Source organism: Sus scrofa, chromosome 15 (genome assembly GCF_000003025.6).
Source record: "Sus scrofa isolate TJ Tabasco breed Duroc chromosome 15, Sscrofa11.1, whole genome shotgun sequence".
NCBI classification, from domain to species: domain Eukaryota; kingdom Metazoa; phylum Chordata; class Mammalia; order Artiodactyla; family Suidae; genus Sus; species Sus scrofa.
Genome location: NC_010457.5, coordinates 94,278,375 through 94,302,273, shown reverse-complemented (window position 1 = coordinate 94,302,273; position 23,899 = coordinate 94,278,375). Strand labels below are relative to the sequence as shown.

Genomic DNA, 23,899 nt, shown 5'->3' with positions numbered 1-23,899 from the left:
TAGGTCGATCCATGTTGCTGCAAATGGCATTATTTTGTTCTTTTTTATTGCTGAATAATAGTCCACTGTATATATATACCACATCTTCTTTACCCATTCCTCCGTTGATGAACATCTACCTAGGTTGCTTTCAGGTGTTTGCTATTGAAAGTAATGCTGTAATGAACATTGAGGTACATGTATTTTTTCAAATTATGGTTTTCTTCACATACATGCCCAGGAGTGGGATTGCTGGATCATATGGTAGTTCTGTTTTTAGATTTTTAGGGAACCTCCATACTGTTCTCCACAGTAGTTGTAGATATCATTGATTGACTCCATGTTATGATAAATGAGAATCTAGCTCTTTCAACACTGCTCTGCCATTTCCTCTGCTCCCCTCCCCCATATTTATAGTTTTTAGTTAAATGAATATTCAATGCTCACATTATAATGCATATACAGATATTATTCACAGCTAAGCATTGCAGGGCACTATCTTGTATTTCCTTACTCTTGCCTTTCCTGGAGGTAGTAATTTTCTTACTTTAGATCATCTGCTTTCTTTGTACCAGTTAGTAATTCCTCCCACATTTTCCCTTTGATCTGGCTACACAGTTTCCATTCTGGGACATTCCTTTGCTCTCATCTTTGAATTTCCCTTTGCTTTTCTCTTGGGTCAGATTCCCAGTTTCCTGTTAGTTGGGGAGAATTCCTGCTTCAGATCTTTAGGTCTTTCCGGGGCAGCCTCTGCAGAGAGAACTTCTGGCTGGCACTGCCAATTCCCCAGTCTATTGGGGATTTACAGTGTGAGTCTGAGACATTCTCAGCTTTCTCACTGTTGGCTTGGAGTGATTTCTCTGGTCTAGTAAGTCTTAAAAATTGCCTGTCTGCAATATTTTATTTCTTTTTTTCTGTTTTCTCTTCAATGCTTGTTTGCTGCTATTTAATCTCCATGTAATTTAAGTAGCATCTTGGGAGGGAGTAAAATTAGATGTGTACATTTAGCTGGCCAGTAACTCTTACCTTTATAATATTTCTGGCTAGATTGAATATAAATTGGGGAAAACTTCAGATAGAATTTTTCACATGCCATTTATCAAAATATGAGGAAAGATGTTGAATTTGTCTCTAAAATTGGGAAGTGAGAAATGAATTGGAAAGAATCTTATCTTTTCCACTCAAACATTAATTTCCTATCTCTTTCCTTCTTTTCTTTCTTTTAATTTTCTTTTTTGATGGTGAAGAGGATGATTGGATTTTTGGAGAGTTGGAAAATAAAAATAAATATAATTGTTTAAAATATAGTCTGGGATATTATTCTTTCAATTTAGAAATAAAACTACTTTTGCACACACACAAATAGTTCAGTATTCTTTGTATTTCTGGTTTTAACTCAAAATATGATGTATGTTCTATTTTATTTGTTCTATTTTAGAGTATCAACAATTAAACTGAATAATGGTCAGAAAATTTATTTATAAAGATATTATGTGTTCTATACTCACCTACCAAAGTTTTCCAAACTGGGAGTTCAGGAATGTTTAACTCTATTATATGCTTGAGAACCTCTGTGTGAAAGGTTAACACTGATAAGTGAATTATATTATTTCCTTTAATATCAGTTTTTCTCCAATTAGCACCAAGAGAAAGTAGGTACTGGATAGTGTCCAGTGCTCCTGAAGTGGCAGCAAGTAACAGTGGTGTACACTGATTCCTGGAAGTCAAGAAATATGTCATAATAATTGAGTACACTTATAATGTCAAATTTATTTTTGTAAAACTATCCAAATTGCTGTTGAAGGAAGTTGGATTTATACATCACCTTCTCTTCCTTACATATTTTTGTTCTGTATATTCCACATGTAAATAAGTTTGCCTCCCTTGCCTTGGCTGTCCTTAGTATTTGCCTCTGCCCTCTCTCCCAACTTAATTACTATGTCTTATAATTTGTTCATAAGCTGATAATGTACAAAGTCCTTAGAATACACTATCTCATTGAATCCTTACAAATGTATTAATAAAGGGAAAAGGCAAGGCAAGTATTATCAGCCCATTTTACAAATGATGAAACTGGAGCTCAGGTAGTGTTCCAATCTATTTCTTTATACTTCATGTCCAGTTCTCAAATCCCAGCTTCCCCAGTTCTGTTGGCAGAAACCAACAGTTTTTCTCAAAAACCCACTATCTGCTTTTAGATAGTGAAGATATTTTGGTTGGGGACATGACAATCCAGTCAAATACAACATTTCCTATCTTTCCTTGTAGGTAAGTAAGGCCACAGGACTGAGTTTGGCCAGTGTGATGTTAGTAGACATTACCTGGGCAATTCCCTAAGGTGCACCATTACTTTTCCTCTCTCTTTCTTCTAATGGCTAGAATGCAGGCATAATAATGATAAAATAATAATAAAAATGCTATTTTGTACCAGGATATGGTAACCATATTTGAAGAAGCAACAAGAGATGCCTGGATCCCTCATATTCCCAAGCCATCAGGCCAGCCCTTGACTACCAACCCAGACTTCATGAAAAAGAACTATGCTTATCTTTCTTTAAACCATAGATATTTGGGGGTATCTTTGTCACCTATGCTTTCTTCTCCATGAAACTCCCTTCTCTTGCTGCCTGTCCTTGAACGCTCACCAATATCCAGCTAGCCCCAAGCTTTCCTCTGTCCTCCTTTCCCGAGGCCCTGGGGTAACTCTTGTCCTTTTTGAGAAAACATCTCTTCATTTTCTCCATTTTCTACTCTAATAAGACTGTTCTCCTCTTCATTTCTTTTTCCTACTCAGTGACAGGAATAGAGATTACTTTTACTTCTAACACCATCGCTCTGATTTTCCTTACTTGAAAGATAGGTCATCAAGTTATATTACCCTTTCCAGTTCCGTATTGCCATTGCCTCCTGATATTTGGGTCCTCTTCCATGATCCTAGCTCATGTGTTGATTGCCTCACCAACATGCCTCCTCCTCTTGTCAGTGACCTCAACACCAATGCCAACTACCATTTGTGTCCTAATCTCTCAGTTCCTTGTCACACTTTCATAGTCATACACATCAGCATGGACACACTCCTCATTAGCTCCACATACATCTCAGCTTTGGTAATTGTCCTCTGTATGAACCCCTTGCTTCTTCCTTACTTCACAGATAGCCTCTTACTTCCTCCTCTGATTTTCAATGGTTTGACCTTTTACAATCCACAGTCTTTTACCTCCCTTCTTCTCAAAGACACTTTGTCAAAATATGACAGAACCAGGAACTGAATTCAGGTCCCCACATTCCATAGTTCTTTCCAGAATCTACTTGTCAGAGAATCTATTAGCCAGAGATCCTAGTTTCCTGAAAGTTTTCTCCATACACGTCTCTACCCCGATCTAAGGAGGATTGATTTCTACGCTGAATAATAGTGAACAATCTATTTGGAGACCCAGAAATATCTGAAAATCAAATCAAAATAATAACTTGGCATTTAGATTACTTGCCAAGAATGTACCCTTGGGAGAGGGTACCTCCTAAAGGTTGATACTCCCCCCTAAAGGTTGATACTCAGTTAAATTGTGAAACAGAACACTGTTTGGGATGTTTCCCTATTGAAAAATTATTTTCTTCTTTTTAAAGTCTTTCTATTGTGGATACCATTAGCTATTTCTTCTGTTGTCCAGGGTCTGTCTACTTTGGCCTCAGGTTCTTAGGAGGCCTCCTGGTTGTGCAGGGTCCAATTTAGAGCAACGTTCTCCTCCCCTGTCTCAAACTTCTTCCAGGACACTAAGTAGTTTACCTGATAAACTAATCTGTCGAACCACACTTTTGGGAATAGCTTAGAAAAACTTCTGAGGGCTTACTCCTTATTCTTACAGAAAACATACATAAATTAATAGAAACTCCCATCTCTTTTTCTTTTCCTTTTCTAATTTTTCAAACTGGAAGTTCCCACCTTTATAAATTCTAAAGACAAGCTATAGAAGGAAATAATGACCAGAAAGGACAGCAGAGAAAGCCTGACATAGCCTTTCAAATCAGTCATAACCTTTCCTTCCTTTTAGTGTCAGTGTTTGGGGCAAGCATAAATTTATATTTTCACAAATGCTTAATAACTTACTCAGCTGTTGCCTCAGCTTCTAGTAAACTAGGATCCTTCCTACAGAGAACAATTATGATGCAGATATTGTCATAGAAAGCAGCAAAGTGAATCGGCATCCAGCCTCTTTTTTCAGAAAGTGTGTAGTCAGCTTTGAAACAGAGTAGACAGATGGCTGTTTCTAATGAGCAAGCCTGTGCTGCCAGGTGTAGAGGTGTTGGACCTAGAGTAGATGGACATTACTTCAATGGTCAAAGATTTAACACTCCTAAAAAATATGTCTTTTTAATATCCAACCACAGAGCTTAGTATTGTGATATAAATGCTCTAAGATCATTAAAAGGATTAATTTAGGCAATTCCATATTTTTTTATTTAACTCAGGATGTCTGACCATTAAAAATAAATATCTTGGCATTCCCATCGTGGCTCAGTGGTTAACGAACCTGACTAGTATCCATGAGGTTGCAGTTTTGATCCCTGAGCTTACTCAGTGGGTTGGGGATGTGACATTGCCTGAGCTGTGGTGTGAGTCCCAGATGTAGCTCAGATCCCATGTTGCTTTGGCTGTGGTGTAGGCTGGCAGCTGCAGCTCTGATTTGACCCCTAGCCTGGGAACCTCCATATGCCACAGGAGGAGCCCTAAAAAGCCAAAATAAACAAACAAACAAACATCTCTTTATAAGATAAGAAGAATAACATTGAGAATATTAAATATTTGTAAAATTAAGTCATGGTGTAAAATACTTTTGTTATAAAATTATTTCCTGTTTAAATTATTTTCCATTTTATTAAAATGCTTTGTAGTAGGAGATAAGACTCTCTAAAATAGGAAAAAAAAAAAAAATGGAGTTCCCGTCGTGGTGCAGCGGAAACAACCTGACTGGGAACCATGAGGCTGCAGGTTCAATCTGTGTCCTCGCTCAGTGGGTTATAGATTCAGCATTGCTGTGAGCTGTGGTATAGGTCGCAGATGCAGCTCGGATCCTCTGTTGCTGTGGCTGTGATATAGGCTGGCAGCTGTAGCTCTGATTCGACCTCTAGCCTGGGAATCTCAATATGCCCCGGGTGCAGCCCTAAAACACACACACACACATACACACACAAATTGAAAAAAAAAAATTGCTCATAAAAGGCCTCTGTATCACTAAATCCAGTGGGTGTTTTTCAACTCTCCTCTTACTTCTCAACAATAAATTGAACACTTCTTCAGCTTTAAAATGGTTCCTTCCCTTGGCTTTTGTGATATAAGATCCTCCTGTTTTTCTCCAGCCTCTCTTGCTACTTATTTGCAGTCTCCCTTGGTATCTCTTCATTGTTCTGATGTCTAAATGAGCCTTAAGACTTTTATCTTCTCAATAGTTTCACTTACCATCTATAAGTTGATGATTCCCAGGATTATGTCCCTAGATCTGATTTTTTTTTTCTCCAAGCTCCAGATCTGTCATCTCACTAGGCATCTCCACACACCACTTCAGACTTAACATATTCAAAAACTGAACTACTGATTGTCATTCATTGCTCCCTAAATCAGTGTAGGATATCATCATCCAGCCAGTTCTACAGACCAGAAACTAGAAAGACTCCTCTCTTCTCATCTCCATTACCAATCCATTGCCAAGTTTAAATATCTCTGATAAAGATTAGAATCTAATCTTTACTTTCACCACCCTACCCCAAGCCATAATCACCTAATCACCTTGCAGCTGAAATGCCCACCTTGTTCTTGCCCTTCCTAATTCAATTTTTCAAAATGTAAATCTGATCTTTTTACCTTCTTGCTTAAAACTCTTTAGTGGCTTCTTAAAGCCACCTGATGATGAGTACAGGAAAGGGATATACTGACTCCAAGTTAACCTCAAAGCCCCCCCCCAAAAAAAAGAAAGAAAAAGAGAAGGAAGTAAAAAAAACATAACACAACACACACACACCTTGTTCTCTTCATTTGGGCCTTTGTTTAATGACTGACCACACATTCCAGGTTGCCCATGCATAATTATTAGTAGTGCCCTTTCATTTTAAAACTCCTGATTTGGATGATGAATTATCCAGTCACCTGGGGTTATTTCTGCTGTCTGAAAGCTTCCTTCTCCCAAATAACACTTCTCTGATAGGGTTCTACCTAAGCCTTATTTATTCCTTAGCAAAAATTATATTTCCTCAGTGATGCATTGTTTTTCTGCCAACTCAGAAACTTCCAGTGGCCTCCTGCCTGCCTTAACAGTCTAAGCTCCACAGCATTCTTTCAAAATCTAACATCTGACCCAAATCTATTTATTTAAAATGAATGCTTAGTCTTCCAGTTTCTGGTCTGGCATATAAAGAGCCTAAAAATCCCCAATCCATCCTAACAGCAAGTAAAAACTTGAACTGAAAAATCAACAACTCTTCTCAGATCCATTAGAGAAGTGAGGTCACAAGGCAAAAAAGCTGCACCCAAAACTGGAGAGATAGACAGGCGAATTCAGAGAATTACAACTTGCTGGAGCAGAAATCCAAGGGCAGAAACTACCACAGGAACCACTGGCAGGGTCAGAAAACCTGATCTGTAGTTGACAAATTGCTGGTGGCTCAGTTCAGACAAGTCTGAGTGTTAGCAATTTCAGAGGGACCCCATGCTTCAGTGAGTTTTACCTCCAGGAACTTGACCAAGTCCTCACAGTTAATATTAGAGAAAAATCCCCTTGCTTGTGCTTCCAGCAGGGGAAAGGGCAAAGGAACCATTTTGAAATACACCAGAGCATTCTATTTTTCTTAATAAGGCTGTTCCTCAGGCTCTATTTTACCAGAGCCCAACTTGCTGACGTTTTATCATAGCCTAACCTACCTGGGGGAACGGAAATACCCAGCTACAGCCCCCTCCAGCCATCCTGGTCCACCTAAGGGGCAGCAGGGAGTGAGAAGCAAGTTGAAATTCATGACTCAGGAGCACAGGCACCCCAAAAGACTGAGACCTAATCATAGGATTATAGAACCTATTGGTTCATTTCAGTCAGTGAAAGGCAATTAGCAGCTCTTGGCAGGAAAAACATAACAAAAGGAACTGAAGTTTTTGTTTGTTTGTTTTTTCAAACAACACTAACCACCCCACTGACCTTTTCTCCCTCTCCTCTTCACCCTCCTCCAAAAAAATATTTCAGCAAAATCCAGGGGCAAGAATACTATTCTTATATCCGCCTCTTAATCCTTTAAAATGTGCTTGCTGGAAATGCAGGATCTTGGCTCCTGCCCAGGCCCTCTGACTCAGTCTTCATTTAACAAGATACCTGGGTGATTTATATATATTTCTATATATTTAAAATTTGTAGCCTCGCCTTGAAATATGCATTGTCTGATGACATTTGGTTGTCCCAGCTGGGGGTGGGGGTTGCTACTGGTATTTAATGGATAGGGGCCAGGGATACTTCTACACATTTTAGAGCATAGGACAGCCCCCCACAACAATTATCAAAGCCACAGTGTCAGTAGTGCTGAGGCTGAGAAACACTTTCCTAAGTCATGCTTGAATCAAGGAAGTTCTGGAGGAGTTTACGTAGTCTGAAGAAAATATTCTCGGGTAGAGAAAGAACCCTGGTCTAAAGAATAGATGTTTTGTTGGGACCTAAAAGCCATTTTTATCTCTCTTTTCTTTGAATTTCTATAGTACGTCACTTATATATTAATGCCAGTGACTGTGAGATGCTACCCTGCATTTGTCATCATACATTCATTCAACAACTATTCCTGGACACCTACTAATCCCACACTTTCTTCGGGCACAAGAATACTATGACAAAGTAAAAAAGCCAAATCCTTACCCTTTATGGACCTTGTATTAAACTGAGGGAGTCAATAAGTGATATTGACAAGGTAGCCATAAGTGATATTTAGAAAAGAAAAAAAATTAGAGCAATGATGAAGAAGGTGTACTACTATTACTCAACTGCAAAGTCCTACAGAGTAGGTGGACCAGATAAATTTCCTCATTCCCCTCCAGCCCCACTCACCTCTCTTTACCACCTCCCTGCCCTCTGCTTCTGATTTAGCAACCCTCCCCCAACCCACCCTCTGGCTTCTTGTCGGTAGCTGTCAATGAGGGGACCCTCCACAGGAGATTGGAGGAGGAGGAGGATAATGAGGTCAGGATACTTTTCTCCTCTGAGGGCATCTCAAATTAGCTGTTCTCTCACCCATGGAAGGTGGCTGTTTTGAATAACAACAAAATTCAAGATGTTGTAAATGGTTTCTTTAAAAACAAACCCTCCTTGAATTATATAGAATGTGAAGGTATAGCCTTTTACATGTAGATATATAGAGAGGGGTATCCTTTAAATTTTTTTTTTGTTTTCTTCAAACATAGTACTTAGGTCACGTCTCTAGAATGACTCATACCTCAGATGTCATAGATTGTTACTGTCACTAGATGGCAGCATATCTAAATAATATTAACTGGTTTTTTTTTTTAAAGCATAAAACCCACTTTGCGGCCTAATTTTATAAAAATAAATAGAGGTAATTTGCAAATTCCATAGTTAAAAAAACTTAAGAGAAATATGAAAAAACAACTGTTGTTAGAAAAAATTATACTTCAAAACATAGATAAAAATCATTTTGTGTTACTCTCATGTGACAGCATTTTGGAGATTTTATACTATAAGTTTTAATATATGAAGTAAGCTTTTAAAAATGCACCAAATATTTTACTTATGTCTTACCATTTCTTTCTTTTTTAATGTCCAGTTTTGATGATTCTGTTTTAAAAGAGAATACACAAAGAAGTATGATTACTAATATGCAGCAGTTTCCTAAATTAGTCAAAATTGAGGACAAAATGACTATGCTTAGATGAAGATGACAGGATTATATCAAACAGGACTAGTATAACTTTTGGCCAAGCCCTCTGGGCCTGGACATACACCTGACAAGACATCACAGCAGACCTGAAGACACTGCCTCGCATATAGCTGGCCAAAACTCACAGGCACCAGTTTTGTGTTGGTTTAGTAATAACACATAGACATCCAGTAGAATTGGACGTTTTCTGTACTTCAAACTCTACCCAGTTCTCAGCAAATGGAAATTCAAGTAGTCACAGGATGAGAGACTTTAATTACTAAAGTTTTTTTTTTAATATACCAAAGACATTTAAACCATCTTTAAATAACAGGCCACCCACTGCATTCTGACTGAATTTGCACTCTATTTGAACTAAATTAATTATGTATTGAATATTTTAATTAAGAATAGAAGCATCTTAATACCAAAATATTTTAATTATATTGATAGAATATGAAATTTATCAGTAGTCAACAGGATTAAAGCAGCACATTTTGTTTTGATGTGTGAAAATTTAAAACAGCTTCTTAAGGTAGCAAGTTAAAATATAAAATTACCATTTCTTATTGCTAATATAATTGCCTCAGCCATTCCCAACACTTTATTTCTCTTTTAATGCAGAGGCTTTATTTCCAACTTTACTATTCCACTTTCATTCACAACTTTATTATTTTTATACTAGTTAAATTTATTCCAGTGAACACATAAGTATGTGTGTATATTTAATAATTTGGAAAATTTCCTTTTTAAAGTTTAAACTAAATTAGCCTTAAAGGGTCATTAATCCAGAAAAATATGATTGTAGAGGAATTTTTTGTTACTAAAATAATTTAAGTTTATGTAGTATGAAGAAACTATTACCTAGTTAAGAACCTGGGATAAGAAATGGATGTTCTGCCTGGGGTTCCTATCTCCCTTTTCTCAGACTATCTATAGTACATTACTGTATATTAATTATATCAGTGATTATCAAATGATACCCTGAATTCATCCATCATGCATGCATTCAACAACTATGTCTCAAGCACCTACCAATGCAACGCTTTCTTCTGGGCACTAGAACACCATGACAAAGTAAACCAAATCCTTGTCCTTCATGGAGCTTATATTCAAGTGAGGGAAACAGTAAACAAATAAATAATACTGTATAAGGGAGCAATGAGTGAACTTAGAAAACTAAAAGGAGCCCCTCTGAGATAAATGAAACAAAAGCTCAACTTTGTTCTAGGAACCAATGTTTTATTTTAACCTTGCTATAAAATCAACATGCATGCCTAATGCTGAATAGGGGTAAGTAAAATAAAAACAGTTTAGGATTTAAAAACCCTACGGTACCTTGGCTAACTATAATAAAACGTCTCTGGTTGACATTGAAGTTGGCATTGCACAGTTGACATACAATTGGAACTCTGTTGTGTAGAGCAGCGTAATGGAAAATAGCATAACCTGCCTCATCTGAAACATTGATCGTTGAGCTTGAGGTTTTACGGCTAAATGTGTGGAAAACAGCAGATAATCCTCTTTCAACAGCAGACTTCATACCAAACGGAATACTCTAAAATTATGAGGAAGGCCCAAATTAGTTTCTTCAAAATACATCTAAAATTTAGTTTAATGAAAACAGGCAAGGAAATATATTTATATGATCACATGATTGGTGCTCAATTACAGTAGAATTTTCATAAGATCCATGTGGAAAATATCTCACTGGTGGAGTTCTCGTCATGGCTCAGTGGTTAATGAATCCGACTAGAAACCATGAGGTTGCGAGTTCGATCCCTGGCCTTACTCAGTGGGTTAAGGATCCGGCATTGCCGTGAGCTGTGGCGTAGGTCACAGATGAGGCTTGGATCTAGTGTTGCAGTGGCTGTGGAGTAGGCCAGCGGCTGTAGCTCTGATTAGACCCCTGGCCTGGGAACCTCCATGTGCTGCGGGTGCAGCCCTAAAAAGTGCACACACAAAAAAAATTTACGGACACTAGAACAAATAAAAGGTAAGTAAATGCCAATGTAGTCTTTGAAACTGATGAACTCACCATTTAATTTAACAATTCTAGAAGTCAAGGCATAATGAAGCAGATACAAAGACTTGATTCAGGAAGGAAAGTTTGCTCCTTAGGTTTAGTTCCCATGACACACTCTGCAATATACTAGATGTGATTTGGCAAAGATCCTTAATTTGCTGCTCCTCAAATTTCTCATTTATAAAATACGAATAACAATAGTACTAGTACCTTGAAAGAATTTGTTGAAAGGATTTACAGTAGTGCCTCACATGCAGAATAAGCACTCAATAAATATTGGCCATTATTAAAATTAATCACAATTCCATTCTTAAACATGTTCTGCAACCTGGCCAGAAATTTGTACTCTGGAATTGTAGAGCTTTTTAGCTGCTAAAATGTGGAAACTTAATTACGTATTTAACCTATTATGTATCACTACAATAAAAATTTGAAACATACTTGTTTATAATTTCCTACATTAAATTAGGTGGTAATCACGGAAATACCTTGCACTTCATAGCTTTTTTGAAACCAAATTTTTTCTTAAATTGTTCATGCAATTGAGCATCCGTCAGTGGAAGTCTTTTCAGTCTCAGATTGTTCACTATTTCATTTATGGCTCCCCACCACTGTGTCTTATATAATTGCTGATAGAAAGTTTCAAGTTCAAAACTGATCACATAGTAGCTATTAAAAAAAGAAAAGAAAAGAAAAAAATACAAGTTTTTCCAACATGGAAGTGAGTTGCTATTTTTTTTTCTATGCTGGCTTTTCTTTAACAATTACAATTTAAATACAAATATAGTTTAAAATGTACTTGATGTAAATATTTTAATAACATGGTTATTAATTGTTACTAATCAGGTCTTTTATAACAGGTATCTTCTCTATATTGGCCTTTGTAAATGTCTCCGTCCTTCCCATGCCACTGCCAAGGGCACTGTCTAAAAGTCACTGAAAGCTCTAACTCTGACCAAAGGAGTTCTAGGTTTACCTTCTAACCACCTGCTTACTCTCTTCTTGCAAATTTATATATTAACTCTTTTAATCTATTTATGTCTACATTTACTTTCTCAAGAGTTACTGTGAGTCTGATGTGCAATGATGGTTTGGGTAATGGCTCCTTGATTTCTATTCACTGCTGCAGTGGACTAGAGAAACCCCAACCCACCAGGTCCTTGAGACATAGGTAGACAACAGCTCCAGTCCCCTCTCACAAAATGTAAATGCCTCTGTCCCCTAGGGTTGCTTATCATCACAAGTAGAAGAAAATAGTGGCCTTCTTCCACTTCTGCCCGCTAGGTACCCTGACCAATCCCCAGATTTCAGCGGTAAGACCTCAGCTGCTGACCCTACCTCTGCCAATGGGAATCCTCTTAATGTTACCTGGGTTTCTGCTCTAAAGGCAACTATTGATTGATTCTGTAAATATAGTATTCTTGACGGTGGTAACCCCTCCCATGGCTCTTCACTTTGCTTCTCAGGGTCTATCTGTTTTCCCAAGGGTTCCTAGAAGTTTGTTCCATTGTGCTAATTTCCAGGGAAAGGTCAGTGACTCTATGCTAAGGAAACTCCTTGCCCAGAAGCTGAGGGGGATCACTGGGCCTCAGAGATCAGTTAAAGAAGGTCTTAGGGAAACACTCCATTATGAACTGATCAGAGGTTAATTCTCTCTCTTCCCTTACCTTTACTTCAATTCCAATTTTCTGAATATAATAGACCCCTGCATGGATAGAGGCATGTTTGAGGACCTGTTAGCATTTATTCGAGGTTGTCATTCTTCCTGTACACCATCCTCTTCCCCCCAAAGCAAACTAGACCACAGAATATAAACTAAATCTGTCTTCACGCATACTTCACAGGTACTTCTCCAGGCCAGGTGGTGGGATTTGTCACTTTGTTCATGGGCCCCAACTTGTGGATGTGCTAACTTCATTTCTGGGGACTTGCCTAACTTACTAGATTCCAGCCTCCAAAATTGAGGAGCAGTTATTCTTATTCCTACTCAGATGTGAAGACTTTCAAATCATAGTGGTGACAGGTTCATGGACCTTAAGGAGCTATATGGCTTAAGACCATAATGGATGACTAAACTACATTTCTAGAAGAAAACATCTCACCTTTCCTTGGTATTATACTCACTGCTAAAAGTGGGCACCGTAAATAGAGCCCCAAGGCCTGCAAGACCGTGTCCATAGATCTGGGCTCAAGGGATGTCCTTTAGTGTTTGGCTGGCCCAGCTCTAAATCATTCTGCTCCAAGAGAATCTCAGTGTCAGAAACCTCTGTCTTTTCATATACTTCTTCAGGGAGCTGGCTCTGGCTGTGGTAAATTGCTATGGAATCAGAAGCTGCTGACTACATTTGGGGCCCTAGTGCTCAGTGGTGTACTCTCAGATTACTGCTCAAGTAATGACACAAACTTATCAATTTAACAAATACCAGGGGGAGGTGGGCTGATTTCTTTTAGAAATTCAGTTTCATCATGCAATGCAACTCAAGCATCAAAATCAGCAAGGGGCTGTCCTACCATAGAAACTGGAGAAGCAGCAGGTGATAGAGGGTCATTGTACCCTGAAAAAGTCTCTTAACACAGAATTATGTAAACCTATGCATAGACCCACACTGGCCCACACAGAAGTGATTACTGGAAGCCCAGAAAGCCCAGATAGGCAGCGCTATGAGGGAGTCCTCATCCAAGCACTTCCATGCATCTTGAAAGAAATTTATCATCTTTTGTTTTTTTGAGGGCCACACCTGTGGCATATGGAAACTCCCAGGCTAGGGGTCAAATTGAAGCTATAGCTACTGGCTACACCACAGCTACAGCAATATGGCATCCAAGTTACATCTGCAACCTATACCACAGCTCACAGCAATGCCAGATCCTTAACCCACTAAGTGGGGCCAGGGATTGAACCCATGGCCCCATGGACACTAGTCGGGTTTCCAACCCACTGAGCCACAACAGGAACTCCCTATAACCTTTGTCTTTACTTCTTCACATCCCATGAACTCTCTCCAATCTTACCCTTCAACTTACTACACATAGTCACATCTAAAATTCTCTTTATCAAGTCATTGCCAAATGTAGAGGACTCTTTTAGGTCTTAAATTGACTTGGCCTTTTCCTCTGTTGAATTTGATGCTTTTAACTATTTCCATATTTTAAAAATTCTCCCCATTTGGTTACCATACTTTCATACTTTCTTGGTTCTCCTCTACCTCTAGCCACTCCTTCTTAGTTTCTTTTGCTTTCTCCTCTGCTACTCTCCACCTCCCTTTAAAAGCTGCCATTCTCCAGAGTTCCTGATGTGGTCCTAGCCTCTCAATTACTTCTGAGACTTTAAGAAAAACAAACTCCTGTGTGCTTTAAAATCTCTAATCTCTACCTCTGACTTAAATGCACTCTGCACTCTATTTCCCTTATTTAGAAATTTCCATGTCCAAAATAAGAAAATCCTAGAACTTACATAAAAGATACTAGCAATACTGAGAGAAAAATAGTGCTGACAGGCATAATGTGACCCAGCAGAGGAAGTGGATTTAATATATTCCTCATCTAAACAAAGGAGTGTGTGCTGAGTCCACTGCTTTTGAGTGGGCCCAGAGGACTTGAGCCCCACCTCCTACCCCATTTAACCACTGTGTTCATTATAAGAACCAATTATAATATCTAAGGATTATTACACAGAATGTATTAAAGTGTATGAAGTGATAAATATAACATTTAATACTTTGTACAGTCTGTAGTTATTCACAGGGACTATTATTGTTCCAGGATCCCCATCCTGAGGTTTTAAGTTAGTCTTTTCATTTTGACACTTTCCTGGTTTTCTGCTTTCAGCAAATTATGACACTGAATAATTACTGAAAGTTCCTTACCTTTTTCCATTAAATTTTAGGACTGGTATTGAGTAATATTCTCTGTATCCTGAATCTTCTGCAAATGTATTAGCAGCACAATCCCGTATTTTTTCTAAATTGTTCTAAAATATAAGTTATATTGCTGAAAAAACTTTACACACATCTCAGTAATTATGACTTATTTTAGATGAACTTGTATACATGTAAAGGACAAATTTTAAATAAAATATCCCCTAAGACCCAGGTAATAACTGTATGTATCCAGTCTCTTCTTTGGAATTGAGGGAAAATTTTTTTCAAGATATATAATATAGGGAAAGTAGAAAAGCAATGACAATTAAAATGTATTATGTTTGTATTAAATTCCAGATGAAGAATTATTGTAGTTCTTAAACTCTAGAGGGTCTCTAGTCTAATACTAATCTTTGAGAAAAATGGAAGAATATGTATAGAATATTCAAAGATTTCTACTATACTCTTCAGCTAACTATTCTAGGGCAAATATGGCCCATTAGAAGTCTGTAAATTCTGCAGGGATGATAGTTGTACCTAGCTTATTCATCATTTTGTCTCTGACATTTAACACAGGGCCTTAGATATACTCACAATTAATGTATGTTACCGAATATATGAAGATTTTGTGTGTGTGTATGGCTTGTGAAGATAGTCATTTGGAGAGCTGCCTAGTGACTGTAACAGCAGAGACTCTGGTTGAAGAATTGGATAAAAGAGCTGTGAAGTGACAAACCATTTCAGAAACAATAATAATTAAAACCTTAAAATCTTCCAAAGCATTCTCAATTGAAGGGGTGCTGATATCAAATTCAATTCCTCCATGAACATGAAAATACTGATCCTCTTTGTAGTGAAAATTCTGGCATTTAAAATCTCTTCCATAAATAAATGGAGGCAATTCTCGCTCTGTCTTGACCTTGTCATCTTCAAAAATGAAAATAAACTTTTGTTTAAAAATTGAACAACAGCATGTAAGCAATCATATTTTGGAGGTCTAAACATTAAAATATATCATACATTTTGGGAATTTTCTGCAGTTTCATTGTACAGACATTTCAAAAGAATAGTCAAAACATTATTCTACTTACCAATTTTTACGTGTGAGCTCAAGACTAACATCTTACCCCCCAATTATCAGGAAAGATTTCAAACACTGTCCCTTAGAGAATCTTTAGTTAAATAAACAAAAGTTGTAAAAAGATACATTATAAAGAATGTATCTCTCACATGACAAAAATAACCAGCCCATTTTTTGGGAAAGCAATGAAACCAACATTTATTTTGAAAAGTAATTTTCTAAAATCCTGGCAAGGATTAGGTTTATTCAATATTTTGACTAGTTAACAGGATATGGTTTCATCAATATAAGGTATAAACTGTATTTTGAGAAATGCAAAAGGTTCAGAAAAGTACAAAGAAAAATGTAACACCCTAATTTCACCACCTGGAGGTGAACTATTAACATTTAGTTATACTTACTTCCAATAAATTAAGTAATCAAACATTACAGATATAGTTAACAACCTCTTTAAGAATATTAGTTCCATACACATGACACTTCCTCTACCCTCATCCTTAGACAAGCACTGCCATGAGTCCATTTTTAAGTAGTTCAAAGATATGGATTATAATCTTCACCATCCTAATTCTCATGATACAAGTTTTCACTAAATAATTTGTAAAATTCCTACTGAAAACTTGCTACCTGAACAGAAATCCTACTGTGATAAGCCTACATGAGCACCAATGCTCACTAATGAGTTCTCAGAACTCATTATAAGTCTTTCAATAGCCCTTATAAATTGGTATATATACCACATATTGTGTGAATATACCAAGTAGTTCTAATTATGTTGGAGACATTACATTTTGTTTTTAATTTCTAACAGGCTACAGCTTGATTATATGCTTAGACTGACACACTAGAAACAAAATTGAATTTAAATATAAGTTCAATATATATCTACATTTTATATTTAATTTTTGGTGACACTCTTACCTGAAAAAGGCTGAAGCAGACTACTTAAATATGGAACTTTCATCTTCTTTTTTAAACTTAGTAGAAATGGAGTCAAAAAACATATTAATTTTAGGTATCCTATCCCTTTTCTGATTTCTTTTTTTTTCTCAAAGTGTTTTTGAATAATCTTTTTTTGAAGATATAATCTTTGCTGTAATCTTTGGTAGGTACAAATATCAAGATAATCCTGATTATATTTTACAGCATTAGTAAGCCAATAGGCTGTTTCAAATATAAAAACATTTTCATACTGTTGAACTTGTGTGGTACTGAATGTCAACTTTAACAGAATATTTTCAGCATATTTCATAAATAGAGCTTTTTCTTCAGGGCTATTGGGATTATATGTTGGATCTTCATTCATGTCTTCATCATAGATTCCATTAAAGTCTGAATCCTTTGTAATGTCAATCAAACCTTCAAAGTAAAAAAGAAAAATTTTAGGGAGTGGGAGACTGGGAATTTGGGGTTAATAGATGCAAACTATTGCCTTTGGAATGGATAAGCAATGAGATCCTGCTGTATAGCACTGGGAACTATATCTAGTCACTTATGATAGAGCATGATGATGTGAGAAAAAAGAATGTATACATGTTTGTGTGACTGGGTCGCCTTGCTGTATAGTAGAAAATTGACAGAACACTGTAAACCAGCTATAACGGAAAAAATAAAAATCATTATTAAAAAAAGAAATATTTTATTTTATTTTATTTTGCTTTTTAGGGATGTACCTGCAGCATATGGAAGTTCCCAGGCTAGGGGTTGAATCAGAGCTATAGCTGCAGGCCTCCACCCACAGCCACAGCCACATCTGCAACCTACACCACAGCTCACACTAATGCCAGATCCATAACCCACTAAATGAGGCCAGGGATCAAACCCGCAACCTCATGTTTATACTAGTCAGATTCGTTTCCACTGGGCCACAGCAGGAATTCCAAAAAAAGAAAAAGAAAAATTTTAGATGGTGAAAACTTCATACCTGGCTTCTAGATAAATAGAGTCGATTGAACATAGGGTTTCATCTTGAAACCTCACCAAAATGACAGCTAAGGGATAATGAAATGCCAGTAATATTGTCAAAGGAGAAAAGCAGATGGATGTGTGTTAACCAAGCAGAGTAAAGAAAGATAGAAGCTTGTGGAATTAAAAAGAATTGATTTTCATTCCCTTTGGAGGAATGCAATATCATGGAAACATCATAACACAAGTTCCATCTTTAATCAAAGAAAACATGGAAGAATAACAAGAAATGTGATCTTCCTTTAAGCAGAGATCAGCTTCTTACTTGGGCATGAAGTATAATTTGCTTTTTCAGGTCATATATCACACATTCCTTCTTTTTGCTGATAACAGAAGCTATACATATATAACAAATAACTTGCCTCCTAACTTATATGATGAAACAAGAATTATAACTTGATTTTGGAGTTCCTGTCGTGGCTCAGTGGTTAATGAATCCGAATAGGAACCATGAGGTTGCGGGTTCGATCCCTGGCCTCGCTCAGTGGGTTAAGGATCCAGCGTTGCCATGAGTTGTGGTGTAGGTCGCAGACGCGGTTTGGGATCTGGCATTGCTGTGGCTCTGGCGTAGGCCAGCGGCTACAGCTCCGATTAGACCCCTAGCCTGGGAACCTCCATATGCCTCGAGAAGCAGCCCTAGAAAAGGCAAAAAAACAAACAAACAAACAATAAATAAATAAATAAAGTAAAATAAAGAACCCAATTTAAAAAGAAAAAGAAAAAAAACCTTGATTTTTCTCTATATTATAAATGACAAATCTCTTATGTTACATTTTCTTCCCGTTTATTATGATGAAATTAAAGACTTTCTTGTCATCAAATTGTCTCTTTTAAGATAGTTACATCTATAAGGTTACCCTTTAATTTAGGCTTGAGAAAATGACTTAGAATCATAAAATATAACTGCAGAGAATGTGGAGTTATTTTGTATCATATGTTTATTAAAGTGTAAATAATACATCAATGTGCCCCCTCTTTCTTTTTTTTCTTCCTCAAATCTATATACTAAAAAAAAAAAGTCTTGGATTTTTAGGATGGCCGCTATGATTCATCTTCCTCTTGCAAAAGAGTTAGTAAGATAAATTATTAGGAGATTATAAAGAAATTAAAGCATTTCTGACAGTTAAAATAGCTTTAAACATAAGCCAGAGCACTACTGATGCCTCTAAAACTTTGGGGCTTGGGGAGATAGGAGCTAGAATGTAGCAAGTGAATTTTCACTCCAGAGGGAAGAAAAGCTTAGAAATTGGAAGCACGTGGAAACTATGAAAGACAGGCCATGGTGTAATTTTTTTTTAGAAAATAGGTTCAAAGTCTGATTAAAGTGTAGTAAGGCACCCCACCCCACCCCACCTTCCACCCCCCACCTCAGCCCCAGATCACCTTCTCCAGTTGCCACAGCCCCTCCCCTCCCTAACAGTGCTGGGAAGCACAGTGGAGAGGCTGGAGGAGAGGCAGTACAGAAAACCAGGCTAAGTGAGAGTCTGCAGGCTGAATGGGGAGACCCACAGCCTCTTCCCTTTCTCTGGCTCCAGCCTCATTGTCTCCTCCCAGCAGGAGACTGGAGGAAGCAGACCAATCAAAAAGACCTTTAGATAGAGCACTTGGGGAAGGTTCCCCAGACATAAGGCAAGGTTTCCTCCTATGCAGTGTACCAGTCAGTAAGCCAGCTCCTGCCCCACTCCTCCACCAGGATGGAATAAACAGCAAAGATTGTTAGAGGAAGGCCTCTCAGATGAAAGACAGAAACTAGCAAGGGGGGTGGGGGGTAGGGGGGAGAAAGGATAGAGAATGGAAGAATGGGGGAATGAATGGATTTGGGAGACCAGTAAAGCAAAGTGCCTAGAGAAGATTCAGTCAGCTCAGATGGGAGGAGGATGCAAGTGTGGAGAGAGACATCTTTAAGGAGAAAATGGAGATGCTGAACTACCTGGTATTTCACATCACTGAGAGGAGCTCAACATTGCCATTCAAAAGTTTGGGACTGAACTGATAAAGACAATTGAAAACTAAACTATTTTTTTTTAATTGCACAATTGTTCACATCACAAAAAATACAAAAGTTATTAATGAAAGAAAATGTGATCCCAGCATGTTATGCAAATCATCTGGGAAGATATGTACAAAGTCATAGCGAAGTAAAAAAATGAGAGAGGACTTAACCAAAAATTGGATATAACTAAATTTGGAAGATAGGGGAGCGGTGGATACAAGACTCCATTGTTTTACCCTCCATTGTATTATCCCCTGTCCTAATTTTGCTCCTGAACTCCAAATTCTTTTCCCATGCCTAATGTCTTTGACCTAAATGGCACAGAAGCACTCCCAAACAAAATCCATGTTTCCTTCTCCCTCAAATCTGCTTTTCTTTCATTCCATATCACAATTAAAAGCACTATTTATCTATCACTTCCTCAAACTGAAAACCCGAGTTTCCTTCAATTTCCTTTCTCTTACAATCTGTTATTAACCATTTAATTTCTACATGTACTGAAAATTTACTATGTGCCAAGCACTGTAGATGTGATGAGAATTTAAAGACAAAAAGATACACTTTTCTGTGCTCTAAGTTCTCAAGCACAGAGAATATACTAAGGAAGACAGATGAAGCCAATAATTTCAATACAAAATGGTACATGTGCACAGAATAGAGGAGGCTACATCTGAATCAAGTCTTGAAAATGAGTAGCAATAACCTGGGGAAGAATGCAGAAAAGTGTGGTGAGGAGTTCCCATCATAGCTCAGTGGTTAACGAACCCGATTAGTATCCATGAGGACTGATTAGTATCCATGAGGGCGTGGGTTTGATCCCTGGACAGTGGTTTAAGGATTCCGCATTGCCATGAGTGGTGGTGTAGGTCACTGACGCGGCTTGGATCCCACGTTTCTGTGGCTGGGCAGCTATAGCTCTGATTTGACACATAGCCTGGGAACTTCCATATGCCACAGGAGCAGACCTCAAAAGAAAAATAAATAAATAAATAAATAAAAATTTTAAAAAAGAAGAGTGGGGTGAGAGGGAAGAATATTCCAGATAAAGGACAGGAATGAGCAGAGGCATAAAAAATAACCATTTCACTTCATCGGCTTTTGGTATGAAATAAGGTCATCTGATTAAAGGACCTGCCTTAATTAGAATCCCTTCTCAGCAAACTGGATATGATCAGATTTTTGGTGTGCTCTATTCTTCACTGCTGTTGCTACAGGCTTTTAATTTTTTTAAATCAAAGTATAGTTAATTTACAATATTTTGTTACTTTTGAGTGTATGGCAAAGTGAGTCAGTTACACACACGTATATACGTTTTCAGATTCTTTTCTATTATATGTTATTTCAAGATATTGAGTATAGTTCCTTGTGCTATAATAGTTACTTATGTATTTTATATATAGTAGTGTGTATATGTTAATCCCAAACTCCTAATTTATTCCCCCTACTATTCCTTTTGGTAGCCATAAGTTTGTTTTCTATGTCTGTGAGTCATTTCTGTTTTGTACAGTGCAAAGCTATCAGAGAAGTGAATTTTAACTTGGCCTCACTGAAAAATAATTGGCCTCCTGCAGAGTTTCTTGGAAATCCATTATAGATACAGTGTTTAAGGCAATCACATGGTCAGCTGTAAGGTTTGAACCACAGTCTCCCAGTCAAGAGAGAAGGTGCTGTTTCCCCAAACATGAAAAATGATACAGCAGTTTTTACCACTATCTTGCCACCACACAGCAGCCACTACAAGCACTAAGCTAAGAGCACAGGGCTAGAGCCAAATTTCCATGAGTCACACTCTATATCAGACAGCTTTGTTTTCCTACCTCACTTCCTCCTAGACCATATTTCTCACTCTAGCTCTGGTTGCATGGACTAGGTCTACATGGATATAACTTGACTGCATCTGCCTCAGATGCACCACGTGGCCCTCATTTCTGCCCTGGGGCTTCTCTGCCACTGTTGCATTGGACCCCTGATAGAACCCATCCAGCCCTTCTGATGCATGAACAAATCTGCATGAGGGAGTTTACTTCCATGCAACCTTTGACCAATGTGGGAGAGGAACCAGGGAAAACCTGCTCCCGTCTTGCATCCCTCAGGCTGACAATCTTGAAGTGTACTCTATGGAACTGCTCAGAGAGTCTCAGCAAAACCATCCCCAATTGTCCAAGTGGTGGAAGTGCAATAGCATATCCTTGGATTGATGATTCCTCCTTTTCAATTCACTTGTTCTGTTCCTCACTCCTGTTCTTTGGAGTCATTTCCCATGAACTACTCTGATTTCAGCCCTCATTTCAGGCGATTTTGGGGGAACCTAGCCTAATACACATTGCTCTTGTATGCTGGTATCAGACCCTGCGTTTCCTTAAGCATGCAGCATACAAGTCCCATCACCTGAGAGTCCAGGTCCTTTTCCTGCTCTGCAGGATTTCATAGTGATGCTCTAGATGTGGTGCATGATGGGGAACCTGAGCCTATTCCTGCTGCTGCCTCTGTGAGTTTGCTCCTGCAAACTCCACTCCAGTATGTCTCATGTGTGCCTCTTGGGTCATGTCCCATAGTTTGCACTATACCATTGTTACAGTGCCTGAAGCAGGCTGATGCTGCTGGTTCTTCAGCAGACTCTAAAAATGCAGTGGCGGGAGAAGAGAATCTCTGTCCCCATATGATGCCCTTCTGTGATTGATCAGCTGGCAGCCAACATTACAAAGTGTTTTAGTGTAACACACACAGTACTTTCTCCAAGGCACATAGAGTAGAGATACTGGATTTGTAAAGATTTCCAGCCTCATTCATATATTGTGAAAGAGGGATTAGAGGCAAAGAGAGCAGTCAGAAAGAGGCTGCAGTACGTAAGGCTAGATAAAAGGGTGTTCTGTATCAGGGTATTGAAGTAGAGATAAGCCAAAGTAGATGATTTTGAGATATTTTAGAGGCAGAATCATAACAGTTATGAATTCCCACCCAGGAAAGGAGAATTAAGTAGAAATGTCCAGGGCTGACGTTTAGATGTGTATCAAAAGGACCACAGTGTTAAAATACTGAAATCTTGCATATTGTGTAATAAATTGCATTGCAACATCCCTGAGCTCTTTGAATGGCGTCTTCCCCTTGGATAGCCTGGAAAGCTCCATGATCCAGCAGAGGGTACACAGGAAAAGCAGAAGGTCTCTGAGATCCTATTCCAGCACTATTGCTGATGTCTGTTCTGATTGGTCGGTGCTTAGGCCATGCTGGTGGTTAATTATTTTGAATATCACCCCCAAAAACGTAGGCAATGGAAGACAGACAACTTTAGTCTCTTGGTGCTCCCCAACTCTACCTACAATGTGATTAGAGATTTTCTCTCCTCAACCTGGAGAACCACTGTGAGCAAATCCTCATAGAGGGTGGCCTCACATGTGATGGACAGCTGAATTCAATAGGCCAGATGCTGGGCCACCAAGTGCTTGATATAACTGATTTAATTTTATTATCACTAAGAAGGAACCCTCTGTCCTTAGTTATAAAACAGGACATGTTTTCCCTCCTGCCCTGGCCACATCTCTTCTTCCTACTGATGCTCTCACTGGATAGTCCAAAGGCTCTTGAGACTTTAACATATGAATGACTAAATCCTCGATGTGCACTTCTAACCCCGATCGCGCTCCAGAATTTGACTTCTACAATGGAAGTTTCCACTTAGACATATGAATCTTAAAAAGGCTCACTCTTTCTTTACCAGTCAATCTATCGGCTCTGGCCTTTACTTTGCTTGACACGTGCCAGATTGGAATGATGGTTCCAAGTATGCAGAGAAATAATCTGACCTGTGCCATGTTCCCTACTGTCTTCCAGTGATTAGTGACTAGATCACCAGATAACTTCCAGGATAAAAGGGTCATCAACTACTAAAAGGACATCTTAGTTTAGTCACATTTTATTTATGTGACATGAACTAGCTTTGGAGGTCCTAAACTATCAGAAGGGATAGTACTTCTGGGTGAATGCTAACAAGTGTTTTAAAGATTTTGACCATGCCATATTCTCTTCAACAAGGCATCTGCATGATGTCAAAGAATCAGTAGCCTTTAAGAGGGAACTTCCAGACCAGTCAAGGGGATGCA

At 38.1% G+C, this 23,899-nt stretch overlaps 1 protein-coding gene across 1 annotated transcript in view; it reads right to left on the bottom strand.

Annotated features, from left to right (window-relative positions):
- Window positions 1-23,899, bottom strand: part of ANKAR (ankyrin and armadillo repeat containing) — a 59,581-nt gene that overhangs the window by 34,211 nt on the left and 1,471 nt on the right. The window contains exons 2-8 of the mRNA XM_021075406.1: window positions 16,763-17,200; window positions 15,524-15,687; window positions 14,767-14,870; window positions 11,389-11,569; window positions 10,213-10,432; window positions 4,085-4,286; window positions 1,488-1,696 (exon numbers count right to left, since the gene is read on the bottom strand). Of these exons, the coding sequence (XP_020931065.1) occupies window positions 1,488-1,696; window positions 4,085-4,286; window positions 10,213-10,432; window positions 11,389-11,569; window positions 14,767-14,870; window positions 15,524-15,687; window positions 16,763-17,200 (1,518 nt within the window). The remainder of the gene's footprint in view (window positions 1-1,487; window positions 1,697-4,084; window positions 4,287-10,212; window positions 10,433-11,388; window positions 11,570-14,766; window positions 14,871-15,523; window positions 15,688-16,762; window positions 17,201-23,899) is intronic.